Source organism: Ceratosolen solmsi, unplaced genomic scaffold (genome assembly GCF_000503995.2).
Source record: "Ceratosolen solmsi marchali unplaced genomic scaffold, CerSol_1.0 scaffold56, whole genome shotgun sequence".
NCBI lineage: Eukaryota > Metazoa > Arthropoda > Insecta > Hymenoptera > Agaonidae > Ceratosolen > Ceratosolen solmsi.
Window position 1 is genome coordinate 6,548,017 of NW_011948425.1, and position 17,905 is coordinate 6,565,921.

The window sequence follows — 17,905 nt, forward strand, 5'->3', positions numbered from 1 at the left end:
ACTTGAATTCCATCTGAAGCCCATTCCTTTCATATGCTGGATTTTAAGGTTATGAGCTCTGTTAGCCATAAAACCAAGCACCTGTCAAGGAGAAATTTGTACACAAACAGTATCATTCCAATGATATTATAAATTCTTAGATTGTAAGTAATTGATGGCAGCCATTGATAAAGTGAAAATTATTGTCGTTGGAGATTCAGGTAAAAATTTCAAAAACATTGTTAGAAATATTTTTTAACTTTTTTTGGAACGTTGACGTGTCATTTTGAAAAATTTTAATGCAATGCATTGCGATAATATTGTGCGATGAAAGCAAAAATTTATAATGTGATTATCAAATAATATTTTATTGAAAATATAAAACTATTAGCAAGTACAGAAATAAAGTTGATATTAAATGCATTTGTAGGTTACGCATGCAAAAATTATCAATATTTATTTATTCTTTTATACAAATTTAATTAGGTGTTGGAAAATCATCTCTAACCCATTTAATTTGTCAACAACAACCAATTAGTAATCCATCGTGGACAATTGGTTGCTCGGTAGAAGTGAAATTACACGAATATAAGGAAGGTACGCCCAATCAGCGAAGATATTTTATTGAATTATGGGATGTTGGAGGTAGTCAAAATCATAAAAATACCAGATCTGTATTTTACAGTCCAACAAATGGTAAAATATATTTGATTAAATATAATATTACAAGTAATAATAAAAATAAATAAATATAAATATCTTCTATAATATGGAAAATAATTATTAACTTACAGGTATTATACTTGTACATGATTTAACAAATAGAAAATCACAACAAAATTTACAGAAGTGGCTGGAAGAAATTTTGAATAAAGACAACAATCATTCAAAATGTAAATCATTTGATGATTTTGATCCAGAGAAATTTGTAGGGTCAACGCAGGTTTGCTGCACTTACTGAACAAATTCGTGTTAATATTGACTTAATACATATCTGTTGTACGTTTCTTTTAGATTCCAATGTTAGTAGTTGGTACAAAATCAGATTTAATAGCTGAAGTAAGATCGAGTATTCATAGGCGCTCTTCAACTATTGCCGAAGAATGTGGTGCCGACGAAATCTTTTTGGTAAAAATATTTTGTTAACGTTAGTATAATTTGTTATACAAAATAAAAATAATTTAATGTTATGCTCAATTATAGGACTGTCGGCAAACACGATCGTTAGCCGCTGGTAGTAGTTCGTCTGTAAAATTAAGTAGATTTTTTGATAAAGTAATTGAAAGGCGATATTATATAGTCAAAGAAGGAGTTAATTATGACCAAAGAAGGATTCCTATTTACAGCTCACAGTATAGTCCGAAACCTTATCATAATGATTAATAATAATTTCTTTAATTAAATAAATAAATATGAAAAATGTATATATTTCATTAAATGAAATTTCATATAATTTTTAGGCATTTAACATTTTTACATTCTGTTAAAGATACGTATAGATATTATTTTATTTTACTATTATTTGTTTCTTTTTTTTTAAATAACTAATTAAATAAATAAAAAGTCTTTTTCATAACATATTATATCAATGAAATGAATTAAATATAATTTATATGTATTTCTTAGATTTATCCACTATCGAGATTATTGAATTTTTATAATTTATATATATATATATATATATATATATATGTATATTATTTATAAAATATGAATATAATTTTTATTACCGACAATAATGACAATATAAAATTAAGAAAAAATTTCACAGTAAACATCATTTATCCATTAATATCCTCTCATTTTTTTCATAGGTACTTTTGGAATAATTAACAATTTATGTATCTCTTTCTTTTCAAAATATCGTTATAAGCTTTTCCTTTGAAATTAATTTACGTACCCATTTCTCTCATTTCTTTAAATCAAACCGTTTTTGCTATTGCCATAACGTTAACGCGTTTCCAAATATTTAGGTAATTCTTTGACTTCGTCATTTGATTTTTTGAAGAATATTATGGGGAACAATCTTATATTGAGGACTTTATTGAATTTTCGTTGTTTCTTTCATTATTAAGCTAAGAAAATTTCATAAAATGATGTCGAAATGGCTTTGTATGATTTTTCAATTTACGATGATTTTTCGAAATGCAGTAAAAAGACTTTTAATTGATTGAAAGGGGATCAGTTTGAAAAACTGTATGATAAGAATTTTTAATTCGATATTTCACGACGAATTGGTCGTTACGTTATCGCGCGCGCGCGCGCACACCCACACAGGCGCACACACATATATAGAATATGCAATAAACCATATGAATAGATTCCGAACAGATATTTATATAAGCTTTCGACAAAATACAATGAAAATTTTTATTTTGTAGGCCATGCGATTACAAAATGCATAATAAGTTAAACAAATCAATCAAATCTATTTTGATGTTACGTTATGACACTGCTAATTGAATAACTGTATTTTTGAGCTGTACCGGTATATAAATAGAGCCCCATATAAAGATTTCTCATATCTTAGATATATTTGGTTTCAGCAAAACGACACTAATACTTCTCCAAGCTACACTACAGTTCAAGGTTCGATATATTTTAGCGATATGTTTGCATTTGCTTAACCAAATTTTAATATCGAATTAATTCTGTACACACACACACGCACACACGCACACATATATATATAATTATTATTTTACATAAAATTTATAACGTCTGATTTAATATGATTTTACGAATTGGCGCATATTTAAATGGAAAAGGTACTATCGAGGTACAGTCTGTTTATTTAAAAATTTAGATCTCATTGATTGACAGACAGGATTAATAAAATAACAACTTGTGGTTGTATTCAATAGTTCAATCGATTAATCTATAAATGCTTTCGTTTATTAGTATTACAGAATTTTATTATCTAGCAGCTACTTATTGCTATTTCGATTGCCATAATCGAGTTAAAAATGAATTGGTATTAAATGAAAATATTTATAATGAAAAATACCATTTACGAGTTATTTTTCACTATGCACATATTTATTAATTGTTTAAAGCAATAATACTTCAATTTGTAAGCTCGTGCGATAATTCGAAAGAGGCATGCAATAATATTCAACATCAATAAAGTATTTGTACTTTTTAAACCCAACATATAAGCTAGTACCTGAATTTCTAGAAAATTGACATTTCACATCGATAGACTCTTAAAAAACGGAAGTTTTTACGAATGTACTTTCTAATCATTTATTTTTAATATAATTACATTATATTCGTAGGTGTACGTGTGCACATTGTACGTGCACATTTTTTTTTTTTTTTTTTTTTTTTTTTTTATTTTTTTTAAAACAGGCTATTCCATTTTATAGTATACCTCAATTTATTTAATTTTTACTCTTGATATTAGATTTATATTTAATAATATTATTTTATAAGAATCATTATAAATTCATATATATATATATATATATATATATATATATATATATATATATATATATATATATATATATGAATTTATTTATTTGTAAAGCATCTTTATTTAATATACGTTAATAAAATAATATGTACATTCTAAAATCATCGGGGATAATTTTTAAAATATTTTTAACTACAGCACTTCAATAGTTTTTAGAAATACTTTGTGTTTTTTTTTAAGAAATTTATCCATTCGTTGATAGATTTTTAATAAATTTTTGTTTTTACGTGACTTCGGTATAAAATAGATTTGTAAAAAGATACTTAGTATAGAAAGCTTATGATAAATGATATATCACTAAGCTATAAATACAATATAAAGTGTATAAAGTAAATATTTCATTAATAATTATAAATATTTTATTTAATAATTTTAATTTTTTGTATTTATCGTTATTATTGTATCCATACAAATTTGGCAATTAAATTATTTGTTATAATGTCCAGAGTAATTGAGTAAAATATAAAGTTGAATGAGTGAGAAAGAAGAAAATAAATACATATAATGAATTTTAAAATTTGGTATAAAGAGAATATACAAGCTGTTTCTATTATTTATTCATAAGCTATATTTTTATGTGCTTTTTTTTTTTTTTTAATTGTGAAAAATTAATGATTAGTTCATTAGTAATTGATAATTAGAACAATAGATTTTCTAAACGTGCGTAATTGATTAATAGAAATTTACAAACAATGCATAAAAATGATATATTATACGTAAAGTCATTGGAGATGCATCGAAGAGAAAGAATTTTGTTTGAATACATATAGATAATCTATTGTTTACATATTTTAAAATATTAAATTTCATAAAAATATATGTTTTTAAATATTTGTTCTCAAAGTTGGTGACGCTAATTCTCGTGGCCAAGTTCGCTACATTCGAATATACTGAGATGCATATTAAAATCGTACTAGGATTAAATATTAATACAATTTATATTTTTCTTTAATACGTATTATTAAATTTCGCATAATTGTGATATGGAGTAAAAATCACATTGTCACTGCAATTATTTTATATAACTTTTTTTAATTTGTACGAACGGTCACCTATTTATTATAGATTTGATTGATATTATTTGATAATGGAAAAAAGCGTAGATTCGAATACGAATTATCTGCTGGAACAGTTAATTACAGCAAGAAAAGAAATTAATAATTTAAGGTACAAAATTGACTATATATGTGGTATCAATATATATAAATATTGCTTAAATTTAACCTATATGAATAACTTGTAAAGATTCATTATAATTTTTGTACATTTTCTTTTATAATTATTTCTTTATTAGACAGGAAATAAATAGTCTACGTTATGTGCATGAAAGAGATATTAGTAATATTAAAAGACTATTGAGATTGGGGACAAATAGTCTTACTTCTTTTTCCGAAGAATCAGCATCGTCGTCCGAGGTGCTAACAGCACCTTTAAAAAACAATGAATTATTAACAAGTAAAATTAGTAATGATTGTAATTCAATTCGTCGACCTATTGGTATTATGTCAAGTTGGTCTCCAAATAAAAAAGCTACTCCTAGACAGTCTGTAGTTTCTAATAGTACTTCCGGTAAAATAATTCTTTTTCAAAGTATTTTTACCAATCCTGAGCACGCTCTTAAAGGATTAGATGAATTTTCACACATGTGGTAAATATTAAGATTATAATATACATGTATATATAATAAATTTCAATTAATTTATTATTATATTTAATACCTATCAATACTTTTAGGATATTATTTCATTTTCATAAAAATGAATTAGGGCATGTGGGAACAGAAGTTGCACCTCCTGGATTAAACAGTATTAAAACTGGAATATTTTCCACAAGATCGCCACATCGTCCGTGTCCTATTGGATTAAGTTTGGTCAAAATAATTAAAATTGAAGATTATAATATTTACTTCGAAGGTGTCGATGTGATCGACCAAACTCCAGTTCTAGATATAAAACCATATATTCCATATTATGATAATCCATTGCATCTAGACAAAGTACTGCATTCTATTCGTTTGAAGGAAGAGTCGGAGAAAGGCAATACAGCAACATCCTCATCATCTTCGATGAATAATGCAGATGGTTGGATTTATAACGCTGCTAACGATACAGATAAGCGATTGTCTGCCAATTGTAATGACAACACTTGCACATTAAACAGAAAAAGTGTTATTTATTCAAAGAGTATTGCAGACAATCATTCTCATGTACATGTATCTTCCCCTTCTTCGTCCTCTATTTCTTCATCGATAGATGTATCAAAAGACGAAGAACTTGCATTAAAATTACAAGCAGAGGAATTTGAAAACAATTTAATCTTTGAAGATGTTTCTGTTAGCAATGAAAGTATAACTAGTTTAGAGGACAAAGAAGTTACGTCTGTAACTACTAGTAGGGTTAACGCAAATTCAATTAGCTACAATACTGGAGTCGGTGGTAGCGATATTAGAAACTCGAGACCACTGGATCAAACAGATCGCTCAAGAATAAGATATGCATCTGATATGGATATAATCAATAGGGGTACAACAAATTTAACATTCAACGATGAATGTCCATATATATCAGATAAAATAGGAAAACGAGAAGCACCAGATGGAGAAGAAGGCTTTGCTTATAATAAAAAGTCATCTAGTAGTACGGCCGTTACTAATAAACTAAATTCTGAAACAAGACCAATAAATGTCAGAGTGCCGGGTTGGATGTTAAATCCAAAAGAATCACCTTTTACGATAAATTTTTCTAAAATGTGTTTACAACAGCTACAAGAAATCTCGAAAGACAAGACAGATGAAAAAAAATTGCTTATAGAGAGCATTTTAAAGGAAGACCCAAGAACAGCGTTCATTAGACTGTATCATCGTAATAAATATTATGCAGTATTAATTCATGATCTTCATGTCTTTTGTAGATACAACGATATTAAAAAAGAAGTTACGGTCATTAAAATTCGACTTGCAGGTCATACGTGTAATTGCGGAGAGGCTGATTGGCAGTGTATTGGGCATACAGAACTTTCTCCTGGTCACAACCTCCCATAGGTTTTATTAATATACTTTTATAATGTATGTGATTTTTTATTATATAATTTATTAGATAATTTTTCGCACACGTGAATCAACTTTGTTACAAGTTCCTCTGAGATTAAAGTTGATTATTTATGATAAATTTCTTAAAAACGCAATTTGATTAAAGCTCACGAGCTTAACGTTAAATAAGAAATACTTTAAAACGGTATTTCATCGCTTGTAAAAATTATTTATTTCTCATTTCTTAATAAAACTATTTATAATTACAATAAAATATGTTCAAGTATACATTCTTATTGTTGAATCTGCTCCAGCTGAAAATATCCATGGCTGAATTGGATGAAATAGTACATCCAAAATGCCAAAGTCATTAAAAGCTTCATGATTACATAATCTTTTAAGGGGCACAATTAATGGATTTTGTAGTAAATCACTAAAAATTATAAAAGTTATTAGTAATAAACATTAAAAATGATTTTTTACTCATAGTAATATTTTATTTTTATAAATATACCTGTAAACCATTCCATGGCATACGATAAGACCTCTGTCATCAGCTCCTGACGCGAACAACGGATAGTTTTTATGATACGCCACTCCACGTATACCTGTACCGTGTAAGCGAAGAATTTGATAGGGTTTTGTACTTAAATCTAAATCAAACCACAGTAATTTCTTATCGTAGGTGCCAACAAGAAGATTATCCCCTCCTAAAATTATTTAAAATGTAAAATAATTGATAATTTATTAGCGTAGAAATTTTACAAAATTCTATATCATTACCAGGATGAATGGACATGCTGGATATCCATTGTGAATTTGTGAATAATTTTTTTATCATTTCTTGCTTCATTAAATCATATATTCTTACGTTTCTTTGCGTCTATAATAATAAGTTGATAAAAATCCTTAAATTCAGAACTGATAATTTTTAGATTAAATAATAACTTACCGCTATAAATAAGAATGGTTTAAATGGATGGAATAGGGCACATTGTACCTGCCCTTTAGGCCTACCAATGGGTAAATGAGATCTTCTTTTTGATAGTTGATGGATTAGAACAGCTCTGTTTTGACCATCTGGCATTACTGACAAAAAGTAATCGCCTTTAGCATGCCACGTCACTTGTTTAACAATTTTATAGTGATTTATTACAACCCTTATGCTTGTGTTCCAATCTTCTGCGTTATCCATTACGGACTGATTTTCCCATTGCACTACAGCCGTTACTCTCTCCGACACTAAAATTTGATTATTGAAATAAAATAAGCGAATCTTATTAGGTTTAAAATAATCTATGCACATGCATAATAATTACCGATTACGTCGCTTTGTGGAATTATTTCTAATAATTTATCTGCTTTCTTTGAAATGACATGATCTCCTACACCTGGATTAATTAAAAGAACCCTTTGATCAGCAGCTACAGCTATTAACGGTAGATTCTGGTTTGGACACCAAGCGACACTTCTCACCGTGCCACCACAATTTACAACTTTAACACATCTACCAGTGGAAATCTCCCATACTAAATAAAACATAATTAGCTATCGTTAAAAAGAAAGGGAAGAAAAGATGATCGTTATAATTGTATTCGCTCACTCCTTAATGTGGAATCATCCCCTCCACTAGCAAGGAATTGACCCAAAGATTCCACAGTCATACACCTAACCATATCCGTGTGCCCTTCATAAATCATTGACTGTACAGTTGGGAATGGTTGCAAGTCCCTAGGGCTTGGCAATTGAGGAACTAACGATTCTGGCTCTATAGTTAGTTTCATTTTTATTGCTCTTGGACATAAATACAAATCCAAACATCTTTGGAATCTTTCTTTGATATATCTGGGATAAGCGGGAACTTGTCTTAGAGAGTCATATTTTTCAGGAATAAAATGCAATTTTCTTTTCCATGGTGTATTTTTCAATTTATTCCATTCTTTTAATTCTCTCTTATCAAACAAGTATTCTGGAGGTGGATTATAACTTTCGGCATGTCCAGGCAAAAATCTTTTTGGTGCTGGAATGTGCTTGTGAATTCTTCTCATCTCTTCGGCTTGATCATCGGTCTGCCACAGCATATAAAACTGAGGTTCCCTTGTCTTTGACTCCCTTTCTTTTTTCAATTCTGCCGTTGATTTAATCCAACCCATTTTTAAGGCATGAACAAGTTTTGAAACCCTTTTAGCCTCTGGTTTCGATGGAAGGAAGGAACGCTTGTGCTCAGGAAATTTACGAATAGGTGTTTTCATAACTTCTGAAGTAAACCATTCCATCCATGGCTAATTAAGTAAATGTAATTAATTTACATAATTACTTATGCGAATAAAAGTGCTAACTTTTAAAAATATAGGGTAGAAAATTTATGCATTGACTACTTACCGCATATTCATCAAATTTAGCATCAGGTAATCTTTGCTTTTGAATTCTTGTTATAAGTTCGATATCCGCATTGCTTAAAACAACTTCTTGTCCAGTTTGATAATCTTTTATCGTTCTCCAAAAGTCAGGGTCTTCCATCCTCCTCAAAAAATTGTCCAATTGATTTCCCTGTTCTGGCTTCAATATTTGTTTTCCATCCCAATCATAACCAATATGTTTACTATTATCGTACCATTTCAATGGTATATTACCAACAGTATTTCTAATATCTTCTTCATCCGATGAATCAGTCTCATATTTATTTAATTTAGAATCGTTTGCATTTACTTTGGCTTTCGAGTCATCTTTATGATTGACTGATTTACTTTGATTTTTCTTTTTGATTTGTTTATGTTTTGTTTTCTGATATTTAATATTTGCTGTTTCTTCTTCATTTTCTTCTTTAGAATTTGACTCTGATTCTAACAAACTATCCTCTTCAGACGAAAGTTCTTCGCTAGATATCTCCTCCTCGTTACTTTCATCTTCTTCGTCGGAGGATGCAAATATAGGTTTATCCTCCTCCTCGTTCGAATCATCATTAGAATCTCCATTATTCCTTTCTTCATCCGTTGTATCTCCATCGCCATCAATCTCTCCGATTAATAAATCTTCGGTACCCGAATCCTGCAAGTCATTCATGTATATTGATAATCCTGAACTTTGTTATAAATTAAATACATTTTTAATATATTTCAAATTATGCTATATTATCAATTTTTTATTTCAAACATGCATTTATCGTACTTTAGGAATCGTAAAAATATAATAAATATAAGCATTGGTGACAAAATTTTTACCTCTACTTCAGATTTCTCGTAATCACTTTCTTCATTATTTTCGATGACATTATCGGAATTTTTTAATGTTTGTTTTCGTTTTAAATTGTTCCTGTTAGGTTTCATAGTTTTAAAAGAACGATTTTTATCAGGACACATGGACTATTTTAAATAAAGGTTAGAATACGCATGCGGGTAATCACGATCTATACATCATCGAGGGAACCAGTTCAACTGGCAGTCTGCAGTACCTAATATTCTATCCTCGGTTTTCGTCAATTTTATAGTCAGCTTGATAACAATGGTCAACTATACATTCTAAATGAAAACAAAAGAAAAGTCGACGATGTAATAAAAAAATAAAAGAAAAAATATACTCGTTAGGGAGTTATATTATTGGCACCGAATTCGATTGATCTGTAATTGTTGAAACCGCGCTTAAGGGGGTAGTAAGAGAAACTGCCTATAATGATATAAAAACATTGACAGACTGAGTTTCATGGAATGCCAAATATTTAATAAATGAAATATTTTTATTTCAATAATAATTAAATCTAAAATTAAAAACTATCTTTTGTATATAATTATAATAGATAATACAAATTTCGTTATTGCATTTATTGAATCTTTAAGGATAAATATAGGGTAATTAAATAGTATTAAGAACCCTTCCTTATTGAAAAGCTTATTTATTTAATAAAACAAATTATAAACGACTTGACACGGCTTAGCTTTTTCCTTAAACTGATTTCATTAACGAAGTATTAAAAATAATATTAAGAAATCATTTTAAATGAATAATCTTATTAATTTCCCTATTTACACGGATATTTGTTTCTAATGATGCCAGCCAAGACGCATTAATCAATGATCATACACGATCGTTGGTGATTTAAGACAATAGTTAGTTACGTATTTCCCATTCGCAGCATCTTCGACAGATTATTTTTACACTCCTACTTTTACTATCGCATGTGCAAATAATTAGCTTAGTACGAAATTTGCTGAGCTCCTACAATGGAAATCGATTACCCTTTTTAGCATTGATAGATCACCTTTTTTTAAAAATATTAGAATCTTTTATTAGAATTGTTTTTGTGTCTGGTTAAATTCGTTGATATTTTCCCTCTTTATTACTGGGTGTATCTAAGAAATAAGGAATAAAATTAAAAAAAATTGATATATCATCTTACACGTAACTTTAAATTACCAAGTAGTTTGATAATGATAATAAATTTTCAGTTAAAATATATTTTGGCAACATATTTTGATTATGTATCGTTTGATTAGCAATTGAAAAGAAAAGATTAATAGTTTAATCATCAGAATTCCTTATTCCTTATATATTATTCCTTGCTCTCTTACTATTTATAGTTGTTACTCATAAGACTCTTTTATCATTGGGATTTATTTTTTAATTATATATATATATATATATATATATAAATTTTTTATTTATTATTTGTTACTATAAGTAAAGTAACAAGTTTTATACACATGTTTTTTTTTTTTTTTTTACAAGCGTCAAACTTCCCGTCTTCTAATCGAATGTGACCAAAAAATATAAAATTTTAATAAGCATAATCGTTAAAAGCGTAACATTTAGGAAATAATAATTTAATTTACAATTAACTCGAACCTCTAAGGAATCGAATAAGGTAATGAATTATAGATCCCTATTCCTTAGGCTTAATAATTATTTTTTCCAAATTCCAACTCTTATTTGTCATTTGTTTTCAAGATCTCAAACAATAGATCTCAAAAAAAACCCGACTGGCAATACAAAGTATAATTATCGAAATGGAGTAATTAAAGGAAAAAAAAATGATATTGTAATTACGAACAAAATAATGATTTTATATGGTCGGCCTAGTAGATTTAATTTTATAAAATAAGGTTAATTTGCGAGAAGGAAGCTTCAATGCACTGTTAATCATGTGTATAGATTAATTGAAGTGCGATATGATAACAAAATTAATTTCGAGTAAAATCATCAGAGAGAGGCAGTTTAGGGTGACTCGACGAAGAACAATAAGATGCATTCGTGATGTGTTTGCTCGCTTATGTCGTGCTCGCACCTCCAAGTAACGTGTAAGTTAAAATTATAATTTCCATTAATTTAAATATTTCTCATAATAATTTTGAATATTTGAATTTGAATTTTAGAATTAACTTGAGAATGGGTTGTGTTAATAGTCGAACTGATATCAATGATTTGCATCCTAATGTCTTTCAAGTGATGAACGTCGATGATTTGGGAAATTTGATCACACCTGGGAGATTGGAAGTTACAGAATCTGATATCATTTTATATCAGCGTAGCAAATCACCGGTAAAGTGGCCCCTACGCTGTTTACGTCGTTATGGTTACGATGCTGAAATTTTTAGTTTTGAATCTGGGAGGCGGTGTTCTACCGGTCCAGGAATTTACGCTTTTAAATGTCGTAGAGCAGCTCAACTATTTAATCTTGTACAAACATATATTCAGGTATTTTTAATTATTAATAATTTAGGCAATTTTCAAGTACTTGAAAGCTAATTTCAACTTATAACATAATATACAATTTATCTAACACTATAATAGTTTTATCTAACACTGCTACAACGCTACAAAATTATATACAAATTTATAATAAATTGACATTGATCTAAATAATATTAATTTTCTGTTTTCATAACGACAGACCAGTATAATGAAACAATTCATCGGATCAAATATCACTTATAAGTCATTTACATTTTATTACAGCAAGTTTGTAATAACGGCGACGATGCAATATCGAGAGAAATGCCAATTGGTGCCCATTCTGGGCCTACGGTAACAAGAGTGGCAATACCAATGGAGTCTAATTATCTCGATCCAACATCAACACGAAGTAATGGACGTATTTTATCTTCATTTTCTAATCATCAACAAAATGGAAGACTGAGTAGCATAGGAAGCAGTAGTGGCCCGATATCACCCCAAGGAACAATGAGTTCTCCATCACCGCCTCCTATGCTTCCAGCATCGTTACCACCGCCTCCACCAATTCCACATTTTCATTCGTCCTTATACGTTAACGAAGAAGCTCTGCAAGCAGTTGCCACCGCGGATTTGGAACATAATAATAATAAAAGTCTAGCCAGAAGATCAATGCAAAGGTAAAGCATTATTACAATTATTTCGTTAATTTATCTTTATAATAACATTTTGCAAATTAAATACTTCAATTTAAATAAGCGTTCATTATTGAATATTTAGCAAGATGCTGGTGCATGCAATGATTAGGAGAATGAAATATTCATTATTAAAATTTCAGATCTCACACTGTTAGCAGCTCAATATCGACTAACGGTTTACTATCGTTTGAACAAGTTTCTGGACAAATAGTAAACTGCGAAGTTTCGCTATCAAAGCAGAATCGCGCGGCTACGGTTCAGTCGTCGGCGCCTTCGTATATTAATGTTGACCTCAACAGCGACGGAAGTCCACTTTCCCCCTTACACAAAGCTTACGAATCCTCGACATCGTTTAAAGACGAAGGGATCACGGAGCAGCAGGATGGCAGTTGTAATCCTACATATATGAACATAAGCCCAAGACAGGAAAAACTTGAATCGGTGGCTCCAATCGTCAAAGCTCGTCCACCCGCTCTCTTGATTTTACAGCAGCAACAACAATCGGAGTCGGAAGATGGTTCGAGACATTTTTACGCGAATCTCGAGGCCAGCGAGTTGGAAGGTTTGAAGAAGCGCTTCTCCGCGACGTCCATCGTCGAAAAATTACCCGTACAAACTCCTCCGCCTCTTCTTAACGTCACAGCTGCCCGAGAAATGAGTTACGCAGTTTTAGATTTAGATAAAAACAACGCGCCATCATCGAACATTGGGACGGCAGCCATAATAACGGCAGCGTCAACGTCAGCGTCAACGTCAGCGTCAACGACGGCATCGACTACAATGACAATTACGTCGACAGAGTCGTCAGTAACACCACAACTACCTCCTTCTTCCTCTCCGCCAGACTCGCCTCTCAAATCCCAGCAAATTGGCTACGTGACGATCGATTTCAATAAGACGGCCGCTTTATCGCATTCGGTTAATTCGTGTTTAATCAGTGATATTGACGAAGGCTCGAGAAAAACACGCCATAATTCGACCATTAGTGAATTGATAAGTCCTTCGAGTAGACATAACTCTTCCATGAGTGAGTGATTTATATATATCTTCGTTTGATTGTTAAATGATTATGTCTCCCTTACTGTTTGCCGCTGTAAATAATTTGTAAAGGGCATTTCTACTCGTATGGAGCTATATGCTCTAAACAAATTTTTATCTAGCGCCGCGTATTTTGCCATCCATATAATTCTTAATATGCACGGCAATGTGATTTAAGTAACACAATTGCGCCAGAAAGTTGCTTGTTTCCCGTAAACTTTGACTGAAAGCTTTTGATCGTTTATTGATTTCAAGTAGATCGAATAAGCTAAAATCATGTTGAATTAATTAGATAATATATCAGATAATAGTTTGGCATTTGTAGAATGAGATTTTTATAAGTAATTGTAAGCATTATCGTAAGAGAAAGCGTAAGAAATTATCTTTCACTTGATAATTTAAGTTTCATTCTCATTTGTAGAAAAATAAGATTAAATAAGGCCATTAGTTTACGCTTACTCAAGTAGAACAAAAATGTTAACAAACAACGGGATATTAAGTATGTTTGCATTAAGAATAATATTTAAAATTTAAACGAAGAAACCTAATACTTTTGCACTTCACATCGACAGCTCCAATGCCACATAATAAAGTAATAAAGTCGCGTGCTAGCTCAAAGACGAATTTCACAATTGCAAAAAAATAATGCGTTTTTTATACTGTAGCGGTACTGATTCAGGAACAAGATATTAATGAATTAAACAATTTCAATTAGAATTTTAACTACCTCCGTTTTTTATATACATAAGATAATCTTAGGTAGCTGTGTCAGCCCACCGGTTGTGTAAAACAAGGATACAACTGCAGAAAACGCTAACCTATTTGTTAAATAATTATAAAATGCTTTTAAAAAACGTGATAATAATAACAAGTGCATTTTAATTGGCAGATCTTGTCAAACTCCCGAACTCCGTTATACTCTCATATACAGTATTAGATGTTTTACGAAAAACTTATTCAGATCGGAGATTTAATCATTTTTAATAATAGTAAATTTATAGTTCTACCCTTATTCCATTTCTACTTAGTAATTAATATTTGGTCAAGCGCCGATATTCTGGCGCATATTCACCGCTTTGTGATATCATGTACCAAAGACGTCGCTATGGAAGAATAATGGCGTAGTACTGATACATTCCGAAGGAGACAAATTTCTTAAACCTTTTATGAAAGGTTATCTCTCTGCGTCGTATGACGTACGCACTGGCGATTTTAATGCTAAAGTGTCGATCAGAAATTCAGAAATTCACACTTTAGGGTTCTTTTGAACAAAGAAGCCCACGATGAACAATCGATTACGATGGTCGTATCTTCGTACTAAGGATCCCTTGCCTCTCAAGATACTACAACGTCCTCCTCGCTTATGCTAGTTCCTCATTTATTTACTTTTGCTACAGTTTCTGCAACTGGAGATTGGATATTGCTCATGATTCCTTATACCCATAAGGTGGATTTTAACCACCTCCGAATAATTCCAAAAGATCCACGCATTCACTTATCTTCAAAGTAATTTTACAATTAATTTTAATCGGTAGTTGGAAGGCATTCGATACTATGAAGTGTTACTGGGGAGAAAAATATGCCATCGATCGGATCTACTTGGTCCAACTGTTATTCCTGATACAAGGCCATAAATCGCAATTATTTCAAGCAAATAGATCATCGGAAGGTAGGTTATTAAACTTTATTTTCATCTGCAGTGGTATCTCTTAACTAACACTGGGGACGTTTCTATACTCATTTGCGAATGTAAAATTGTCAATATGGCAAATGACCTCAACAATTCTTCGATTTATTAAGAGCAAGTAGTTAACGAAACATTCTTTTCTTGATATTCGTTATTTGATCGATCGCTAGTCAAGATTACAATTAGTTATGGGTTTCTTTTCACTTCTCTATCGCACAAATTGTTTATAAGCATTTGTGTTTTTTTGTTTTTTTTGGTTTTTGTTTTTATCGAGACCCAATACTTTTAATCTAAAAATCGAAGGAATGATAAATCAATGTATGCCATACATTTATTAAGCCGAAGGAAGAGGATATAAATATTTATACGATGAATTATAATTTGCTGCAGCAGCTACAAGAATAGACTAACAACAATAATTATTAATAATAATCTATCGTGTCAATCGATGATAACGAGTCGACATTTGTCAATGTATCCGAAGGCCAATAAAATTAACAAATGACAATTTTGCATTAGGTTTGCGCGCAGTTGGAAGTTTAAACAAAATGAAAATCATCAACGAATAACTGAAAACACTAAAGTGAAAAACGAGTAACGCTTATTTTCTGTACAATGTATGTGATAATAGCAAGGCGACTTTTCTAGTATTAAGAATAGAACACTTATGGAAATTGATGAATTTTGTGTAAAAATAGTTGCCCATTATAAATTGTATATGTCAAGATAAACATTGTTCAATGTATCACGTGTTCTAAACACGCATTATATGCCATAACCAAACAACTAGATTAACAATAGCTTACAATAATATCGCGTGTGTTACTATTTTTTTCACTTTCTTTTAGATGATGTAACTTGTAATTGTTTTAATTGGGTTTTGAAGGGAAAAAAAGGGGAAAAAAAAGATGAAAAAATACTGGTTTTGTATTTTTATCGTACCAAAGAATTATAATATATATATATATTTTTTTGTTACTAAAATATTTATTTGAACATAAATGTTAAGAACGTAAATGTTAAGCAGCTACTAAGTTGAATGAATATTTCTTATGCAAAAACGTGAAATAAAGAAATTATTTATTTTTTAAAGAATATTTCACGAAATTTATGTACTTGTTTTAGGAACAGGTGTAACAACAGTGCCAACACACTTGCCCAGTTGCGAATAGTTCTTATTTTTTATTATTAAGTACGTGCCATTGATAACATTTATGTCGAAGTGATCCAATGATAATGAATAATTGCAGGTCGTCGAAGTTAGACCGTTAAGTTTTTAAATTGAAAAAATAACAAAAATGGCCAAAAACACGAAAGAATGTACGTAAAATCTTGTAATAATCGTGGCAGTATTACATTGTATGTATACGTCGTCGTTGAAAATTAACATGTTGATAAAACATATTGATATCGCTTTAATTTATACTTGGAAAGATCATACGCATATGACAATTTTGCATATATGGTTCATTCCATTTTCTTTGCTTATATTAACAAAATAATAATAATAATCATAAAAGAAAATGAATCGTTGATACATCGAAGCCCAAAAAACGAAAAATCTTATGACTATAAATTAACGAAACCAATGCATCGGCGACATTGGTTAATAACAGTTGTGATACAAAAATTTGGTTCGTGCGTGCATGCGACGATCAACGAAAGCCGCAAGTCGTTTAATTCGTTTAGCGAATAAATGCAAAAGTAGAAACGATAGAGATTTTATTTTTCTATAAATCGAAGAATAGCAAAGCTGTTTTGAATGTTGCGCAAAGGGAGAAAGATAAATTGTACAAGTTGTAAATTCGTAAAAAAAAAAAAGAAAAGAAAAAACAACAAAAATTTGTATGCGAAGCGGCAAACCTTAATTTATATGAAGAAATCGTTGCCATGAACTTAACGACCTAGGTACGAGTATGCGCTATGTAGGTCTGATTATATATTTTAATATGTACAAGAAATAGTTTAATCATTTTATAAAGATATCTGTATATTTATATATATATATATATATAGGCAACCAAAGAAAAGGAAATTTCATATATTTGTGCCTCATTTTGAAGAATGACACAATTCTTATACAACTATTTAGGTAACCAATGTTGAAATTATAAAATTTTTGTTGTAATAATTACATTGGAAGGAATATTGTTAGTATACTCTTATACACACACATGCGTATGCGTACGCAAATATTATTATTTATGAGATTAATAGTAAATAATAAATGAACATTTTAATGAAATACAAATATTGTATTACTTTATTTTTATTTAAAAGTTAATATTACAATATAATGGATCAAAGCAACGTGCTAATAGGGAATATTAGAA

At 30.0% G+C, this 17,905-nt stretch overlaps 4 protein-coding genes across 5 annotated transcripts; 3 read left to right on the top strand and 1 right to left on the bottom strand.

The window, feature by feature from the left end:
* Positions 1 to 45: 45 nt before the first annotated feature.
* LOC105362977 (rab-like protein 3) lies at positions 46 to 1,386 on the top strand. 2 transcript variants are annotated; one of them, XM_011500539.1, is made up of 5 exons: positions 46 to 200; positions 466 to 675; positions 774 to 922; positions 994 to 1,107; positions 1,183 to 1,386. In XM_011500539.1, exons 1-5 carry the CDS (start codon positions 155 to 157, stop codon positions 1,360 to 1,362), a joined length of 699 nt encoding a protein of 232 aa, XP_011498841.1. In that variant the 5' UTR covers positions 46 to 154; the 3' UTR covers positions 1,363 to 1,386. The 2 variants fall into 2 exon arrangements, with proteins under 2 accessions (XP_011498841.1, XP_011498842.1); XM_011500540.1 differs by having other exon boundaries at positions 774 to 907.
* A 2,999-nt stretch (positions 1,387 to 4,385) lies between these two features.
* Positions 4,386 to 6,665, top strand: LOC105362978 (uncharacterized). Its single transcript, XM_011500541.1, has 3 exons — positions 4,386 to 4,624; positions 4,752 to 5,105; positions 5,192 to 6,665. The coding sequence occupies exons 1-3, from the start codon at positions 4,545 to 4,547 to the stop codon at positions 6,495 to 6,497; spliced, it is 1,740 nt and encodes a 579-aa protein (XP_011498843.1). The 5' UTR covers positions 4,386 to 4,544; the 3' UTR covers positions 6,498 to 6,665.
* A 36-nt stretch (positions 6,666 to 6,701) lies between these two features.
* Positions 6,702 to 10,116, bottom strand: LOC105362979 (ribosome biogenesis protein BOP1 homolog). The gene is made up of 8 exons (XM_011500542.1): positions 9,707 to 10,116; positions 8,868 to 9,533; positions 8,089 to 8,767; positions 7,805 to 8,014; positions 7,438 to 7,727; positions 7,269 to 7,368; positions 7,000 to 7,195; positions 6,702 to 6,918 (listed from the first exon to the last, which is right to left on the bottom strand). Exons 1-8 carry the CDS (start codon positions 9,842 to 9,844, stop codon positions 6,765 to 6,767), a joined length of 2,433 nt encoding a protein of 810 aa, XP_011498844.1. The 5' UTR covers positions 9,845 to 10,116; the 3' UTR covers positions 6,702 to 6,764.
* A 1,440-nt stretch (positions 10,117 to 11,556) lies between these two features.
* On the top strand, positions 11,557 to 14,220 carry LOC105362981 (serine/threonine-protein kinase pakG). The gene is made up of 4 exons (XM_011500543.1): positions 11,557 to 11,776; positions 11,852 to 12,173; positions 12,435 to 12,829; positions 12,988 to 14,220. Exons 1-4 carry the CDS (start codon positions 11,733 to 11,735, stop codon positions 13,880 to 13,882), a joined length of 1,656 nt encoding a protein of 551 aa, XP_011498845.1. The 5' UTR covers positions 11,557 to 11,732; the 3' UTR covers positions 13,883 to 14,220.
* The last annotated feature ends 3,685 nt before the right edge of the window (positions 14,221 to 17,905 follow it).

What these genes read in the sequence shown, in the direction of transcription:
- LOC105362977 (XM_011500539.1), top strand. Translation starts at nt 155, where the DNA reads ATGGCAGCCATTGATAAAGTGAAAATTATTGTCGTTGGAGATTCAG. An exon ending in TATTGTCGTTGGAGATTCAG is followed by an intron (nt 201 to 465) that starts GTAAAAATTTCA and finishes AAATTTAATTAG; the next exon opens with GTGTTGGAAAATCATCTCTA. An exon ending in GTGCCGACGAAATCTTTTTG is followed by an intron (nt 1,108 to 1,182) that starts GTAAAAATATTT and finishes GCTCAATTATAG; the next exon opens with GACTGTCGGCAAACACGATC.
- LOC105362978 (XM_011500541.1), top strand. Translation starts at nt 4,545, where the DNA reads ATGGAAAAAAGCGTAGATTCGAATACGAATTATCTGCTGGAACAGTTA. An exon ending in AAAGAAATTAATAATTTAAG is followed by an intron (nt 4,625 to 4,751) that starts GTACAAAATTGA and finishes TTTCTTTATTAG; the next exon opens with ACAGGAAATAAATAGTCTAC. An exon ending in GATGAATTTTCACACATGTG is followed by an intron (nt 5,106 to 5,191) that starts GTAAATATTAAG and finishes CAATACTTTTAG; the next exon opens with GATATTATTTCATTTTCATA.
- LOC105362979 (XM_011500542.1), bottom strand. Translation starts at nt 9,844, where the DNA reads ATGTGTCCTGATAAAAATCGTTCTTTTAAAACTATGAAACCTAACAGG. An exon ending in TCCACAAAGCGACGTAATCG is followed by an intron (nt 7,728 to 7,804) that starts GTAATTATTATG and finishes ATCAAATTTTAG; the next exon opens with TGTCGGAGAGAGTAACGGCT. An exon ending in AACCATTCTTATTTATAGCG is followed by an intron (nt 7,369 to 7,437) that starts GTAAGTTATTAT and finishes TTATTATTATAG; the next exon opens with ACGCAAAGAAACGTAAGAAT.
- LOC105362981 (XM_011500543.1), top strand. Translation starts at nt 11,733, where the DNA reads ATGTGTTTGCTCGCTTATGTCGTGCTCGCACCTCCAAGTAACGT. An exon ending in TTGTACAAACATATATTCAG is followed by an intron (nt 12,174 to 12,434) that starts GTATTTTTAATT and finishes ATTTTATTACAG; the next exon opens with CAAGTTTGTAATAACGGCGA. An exon ending in GCCAGAAGATCAATGCAAAG is followed by an intron (nt 12,830 to 12,987) that starts GTAAAGCATTAT and finishes TTAAAATTTCAG; the next exon opens with ATCTCACACTGTTAGCAGCT.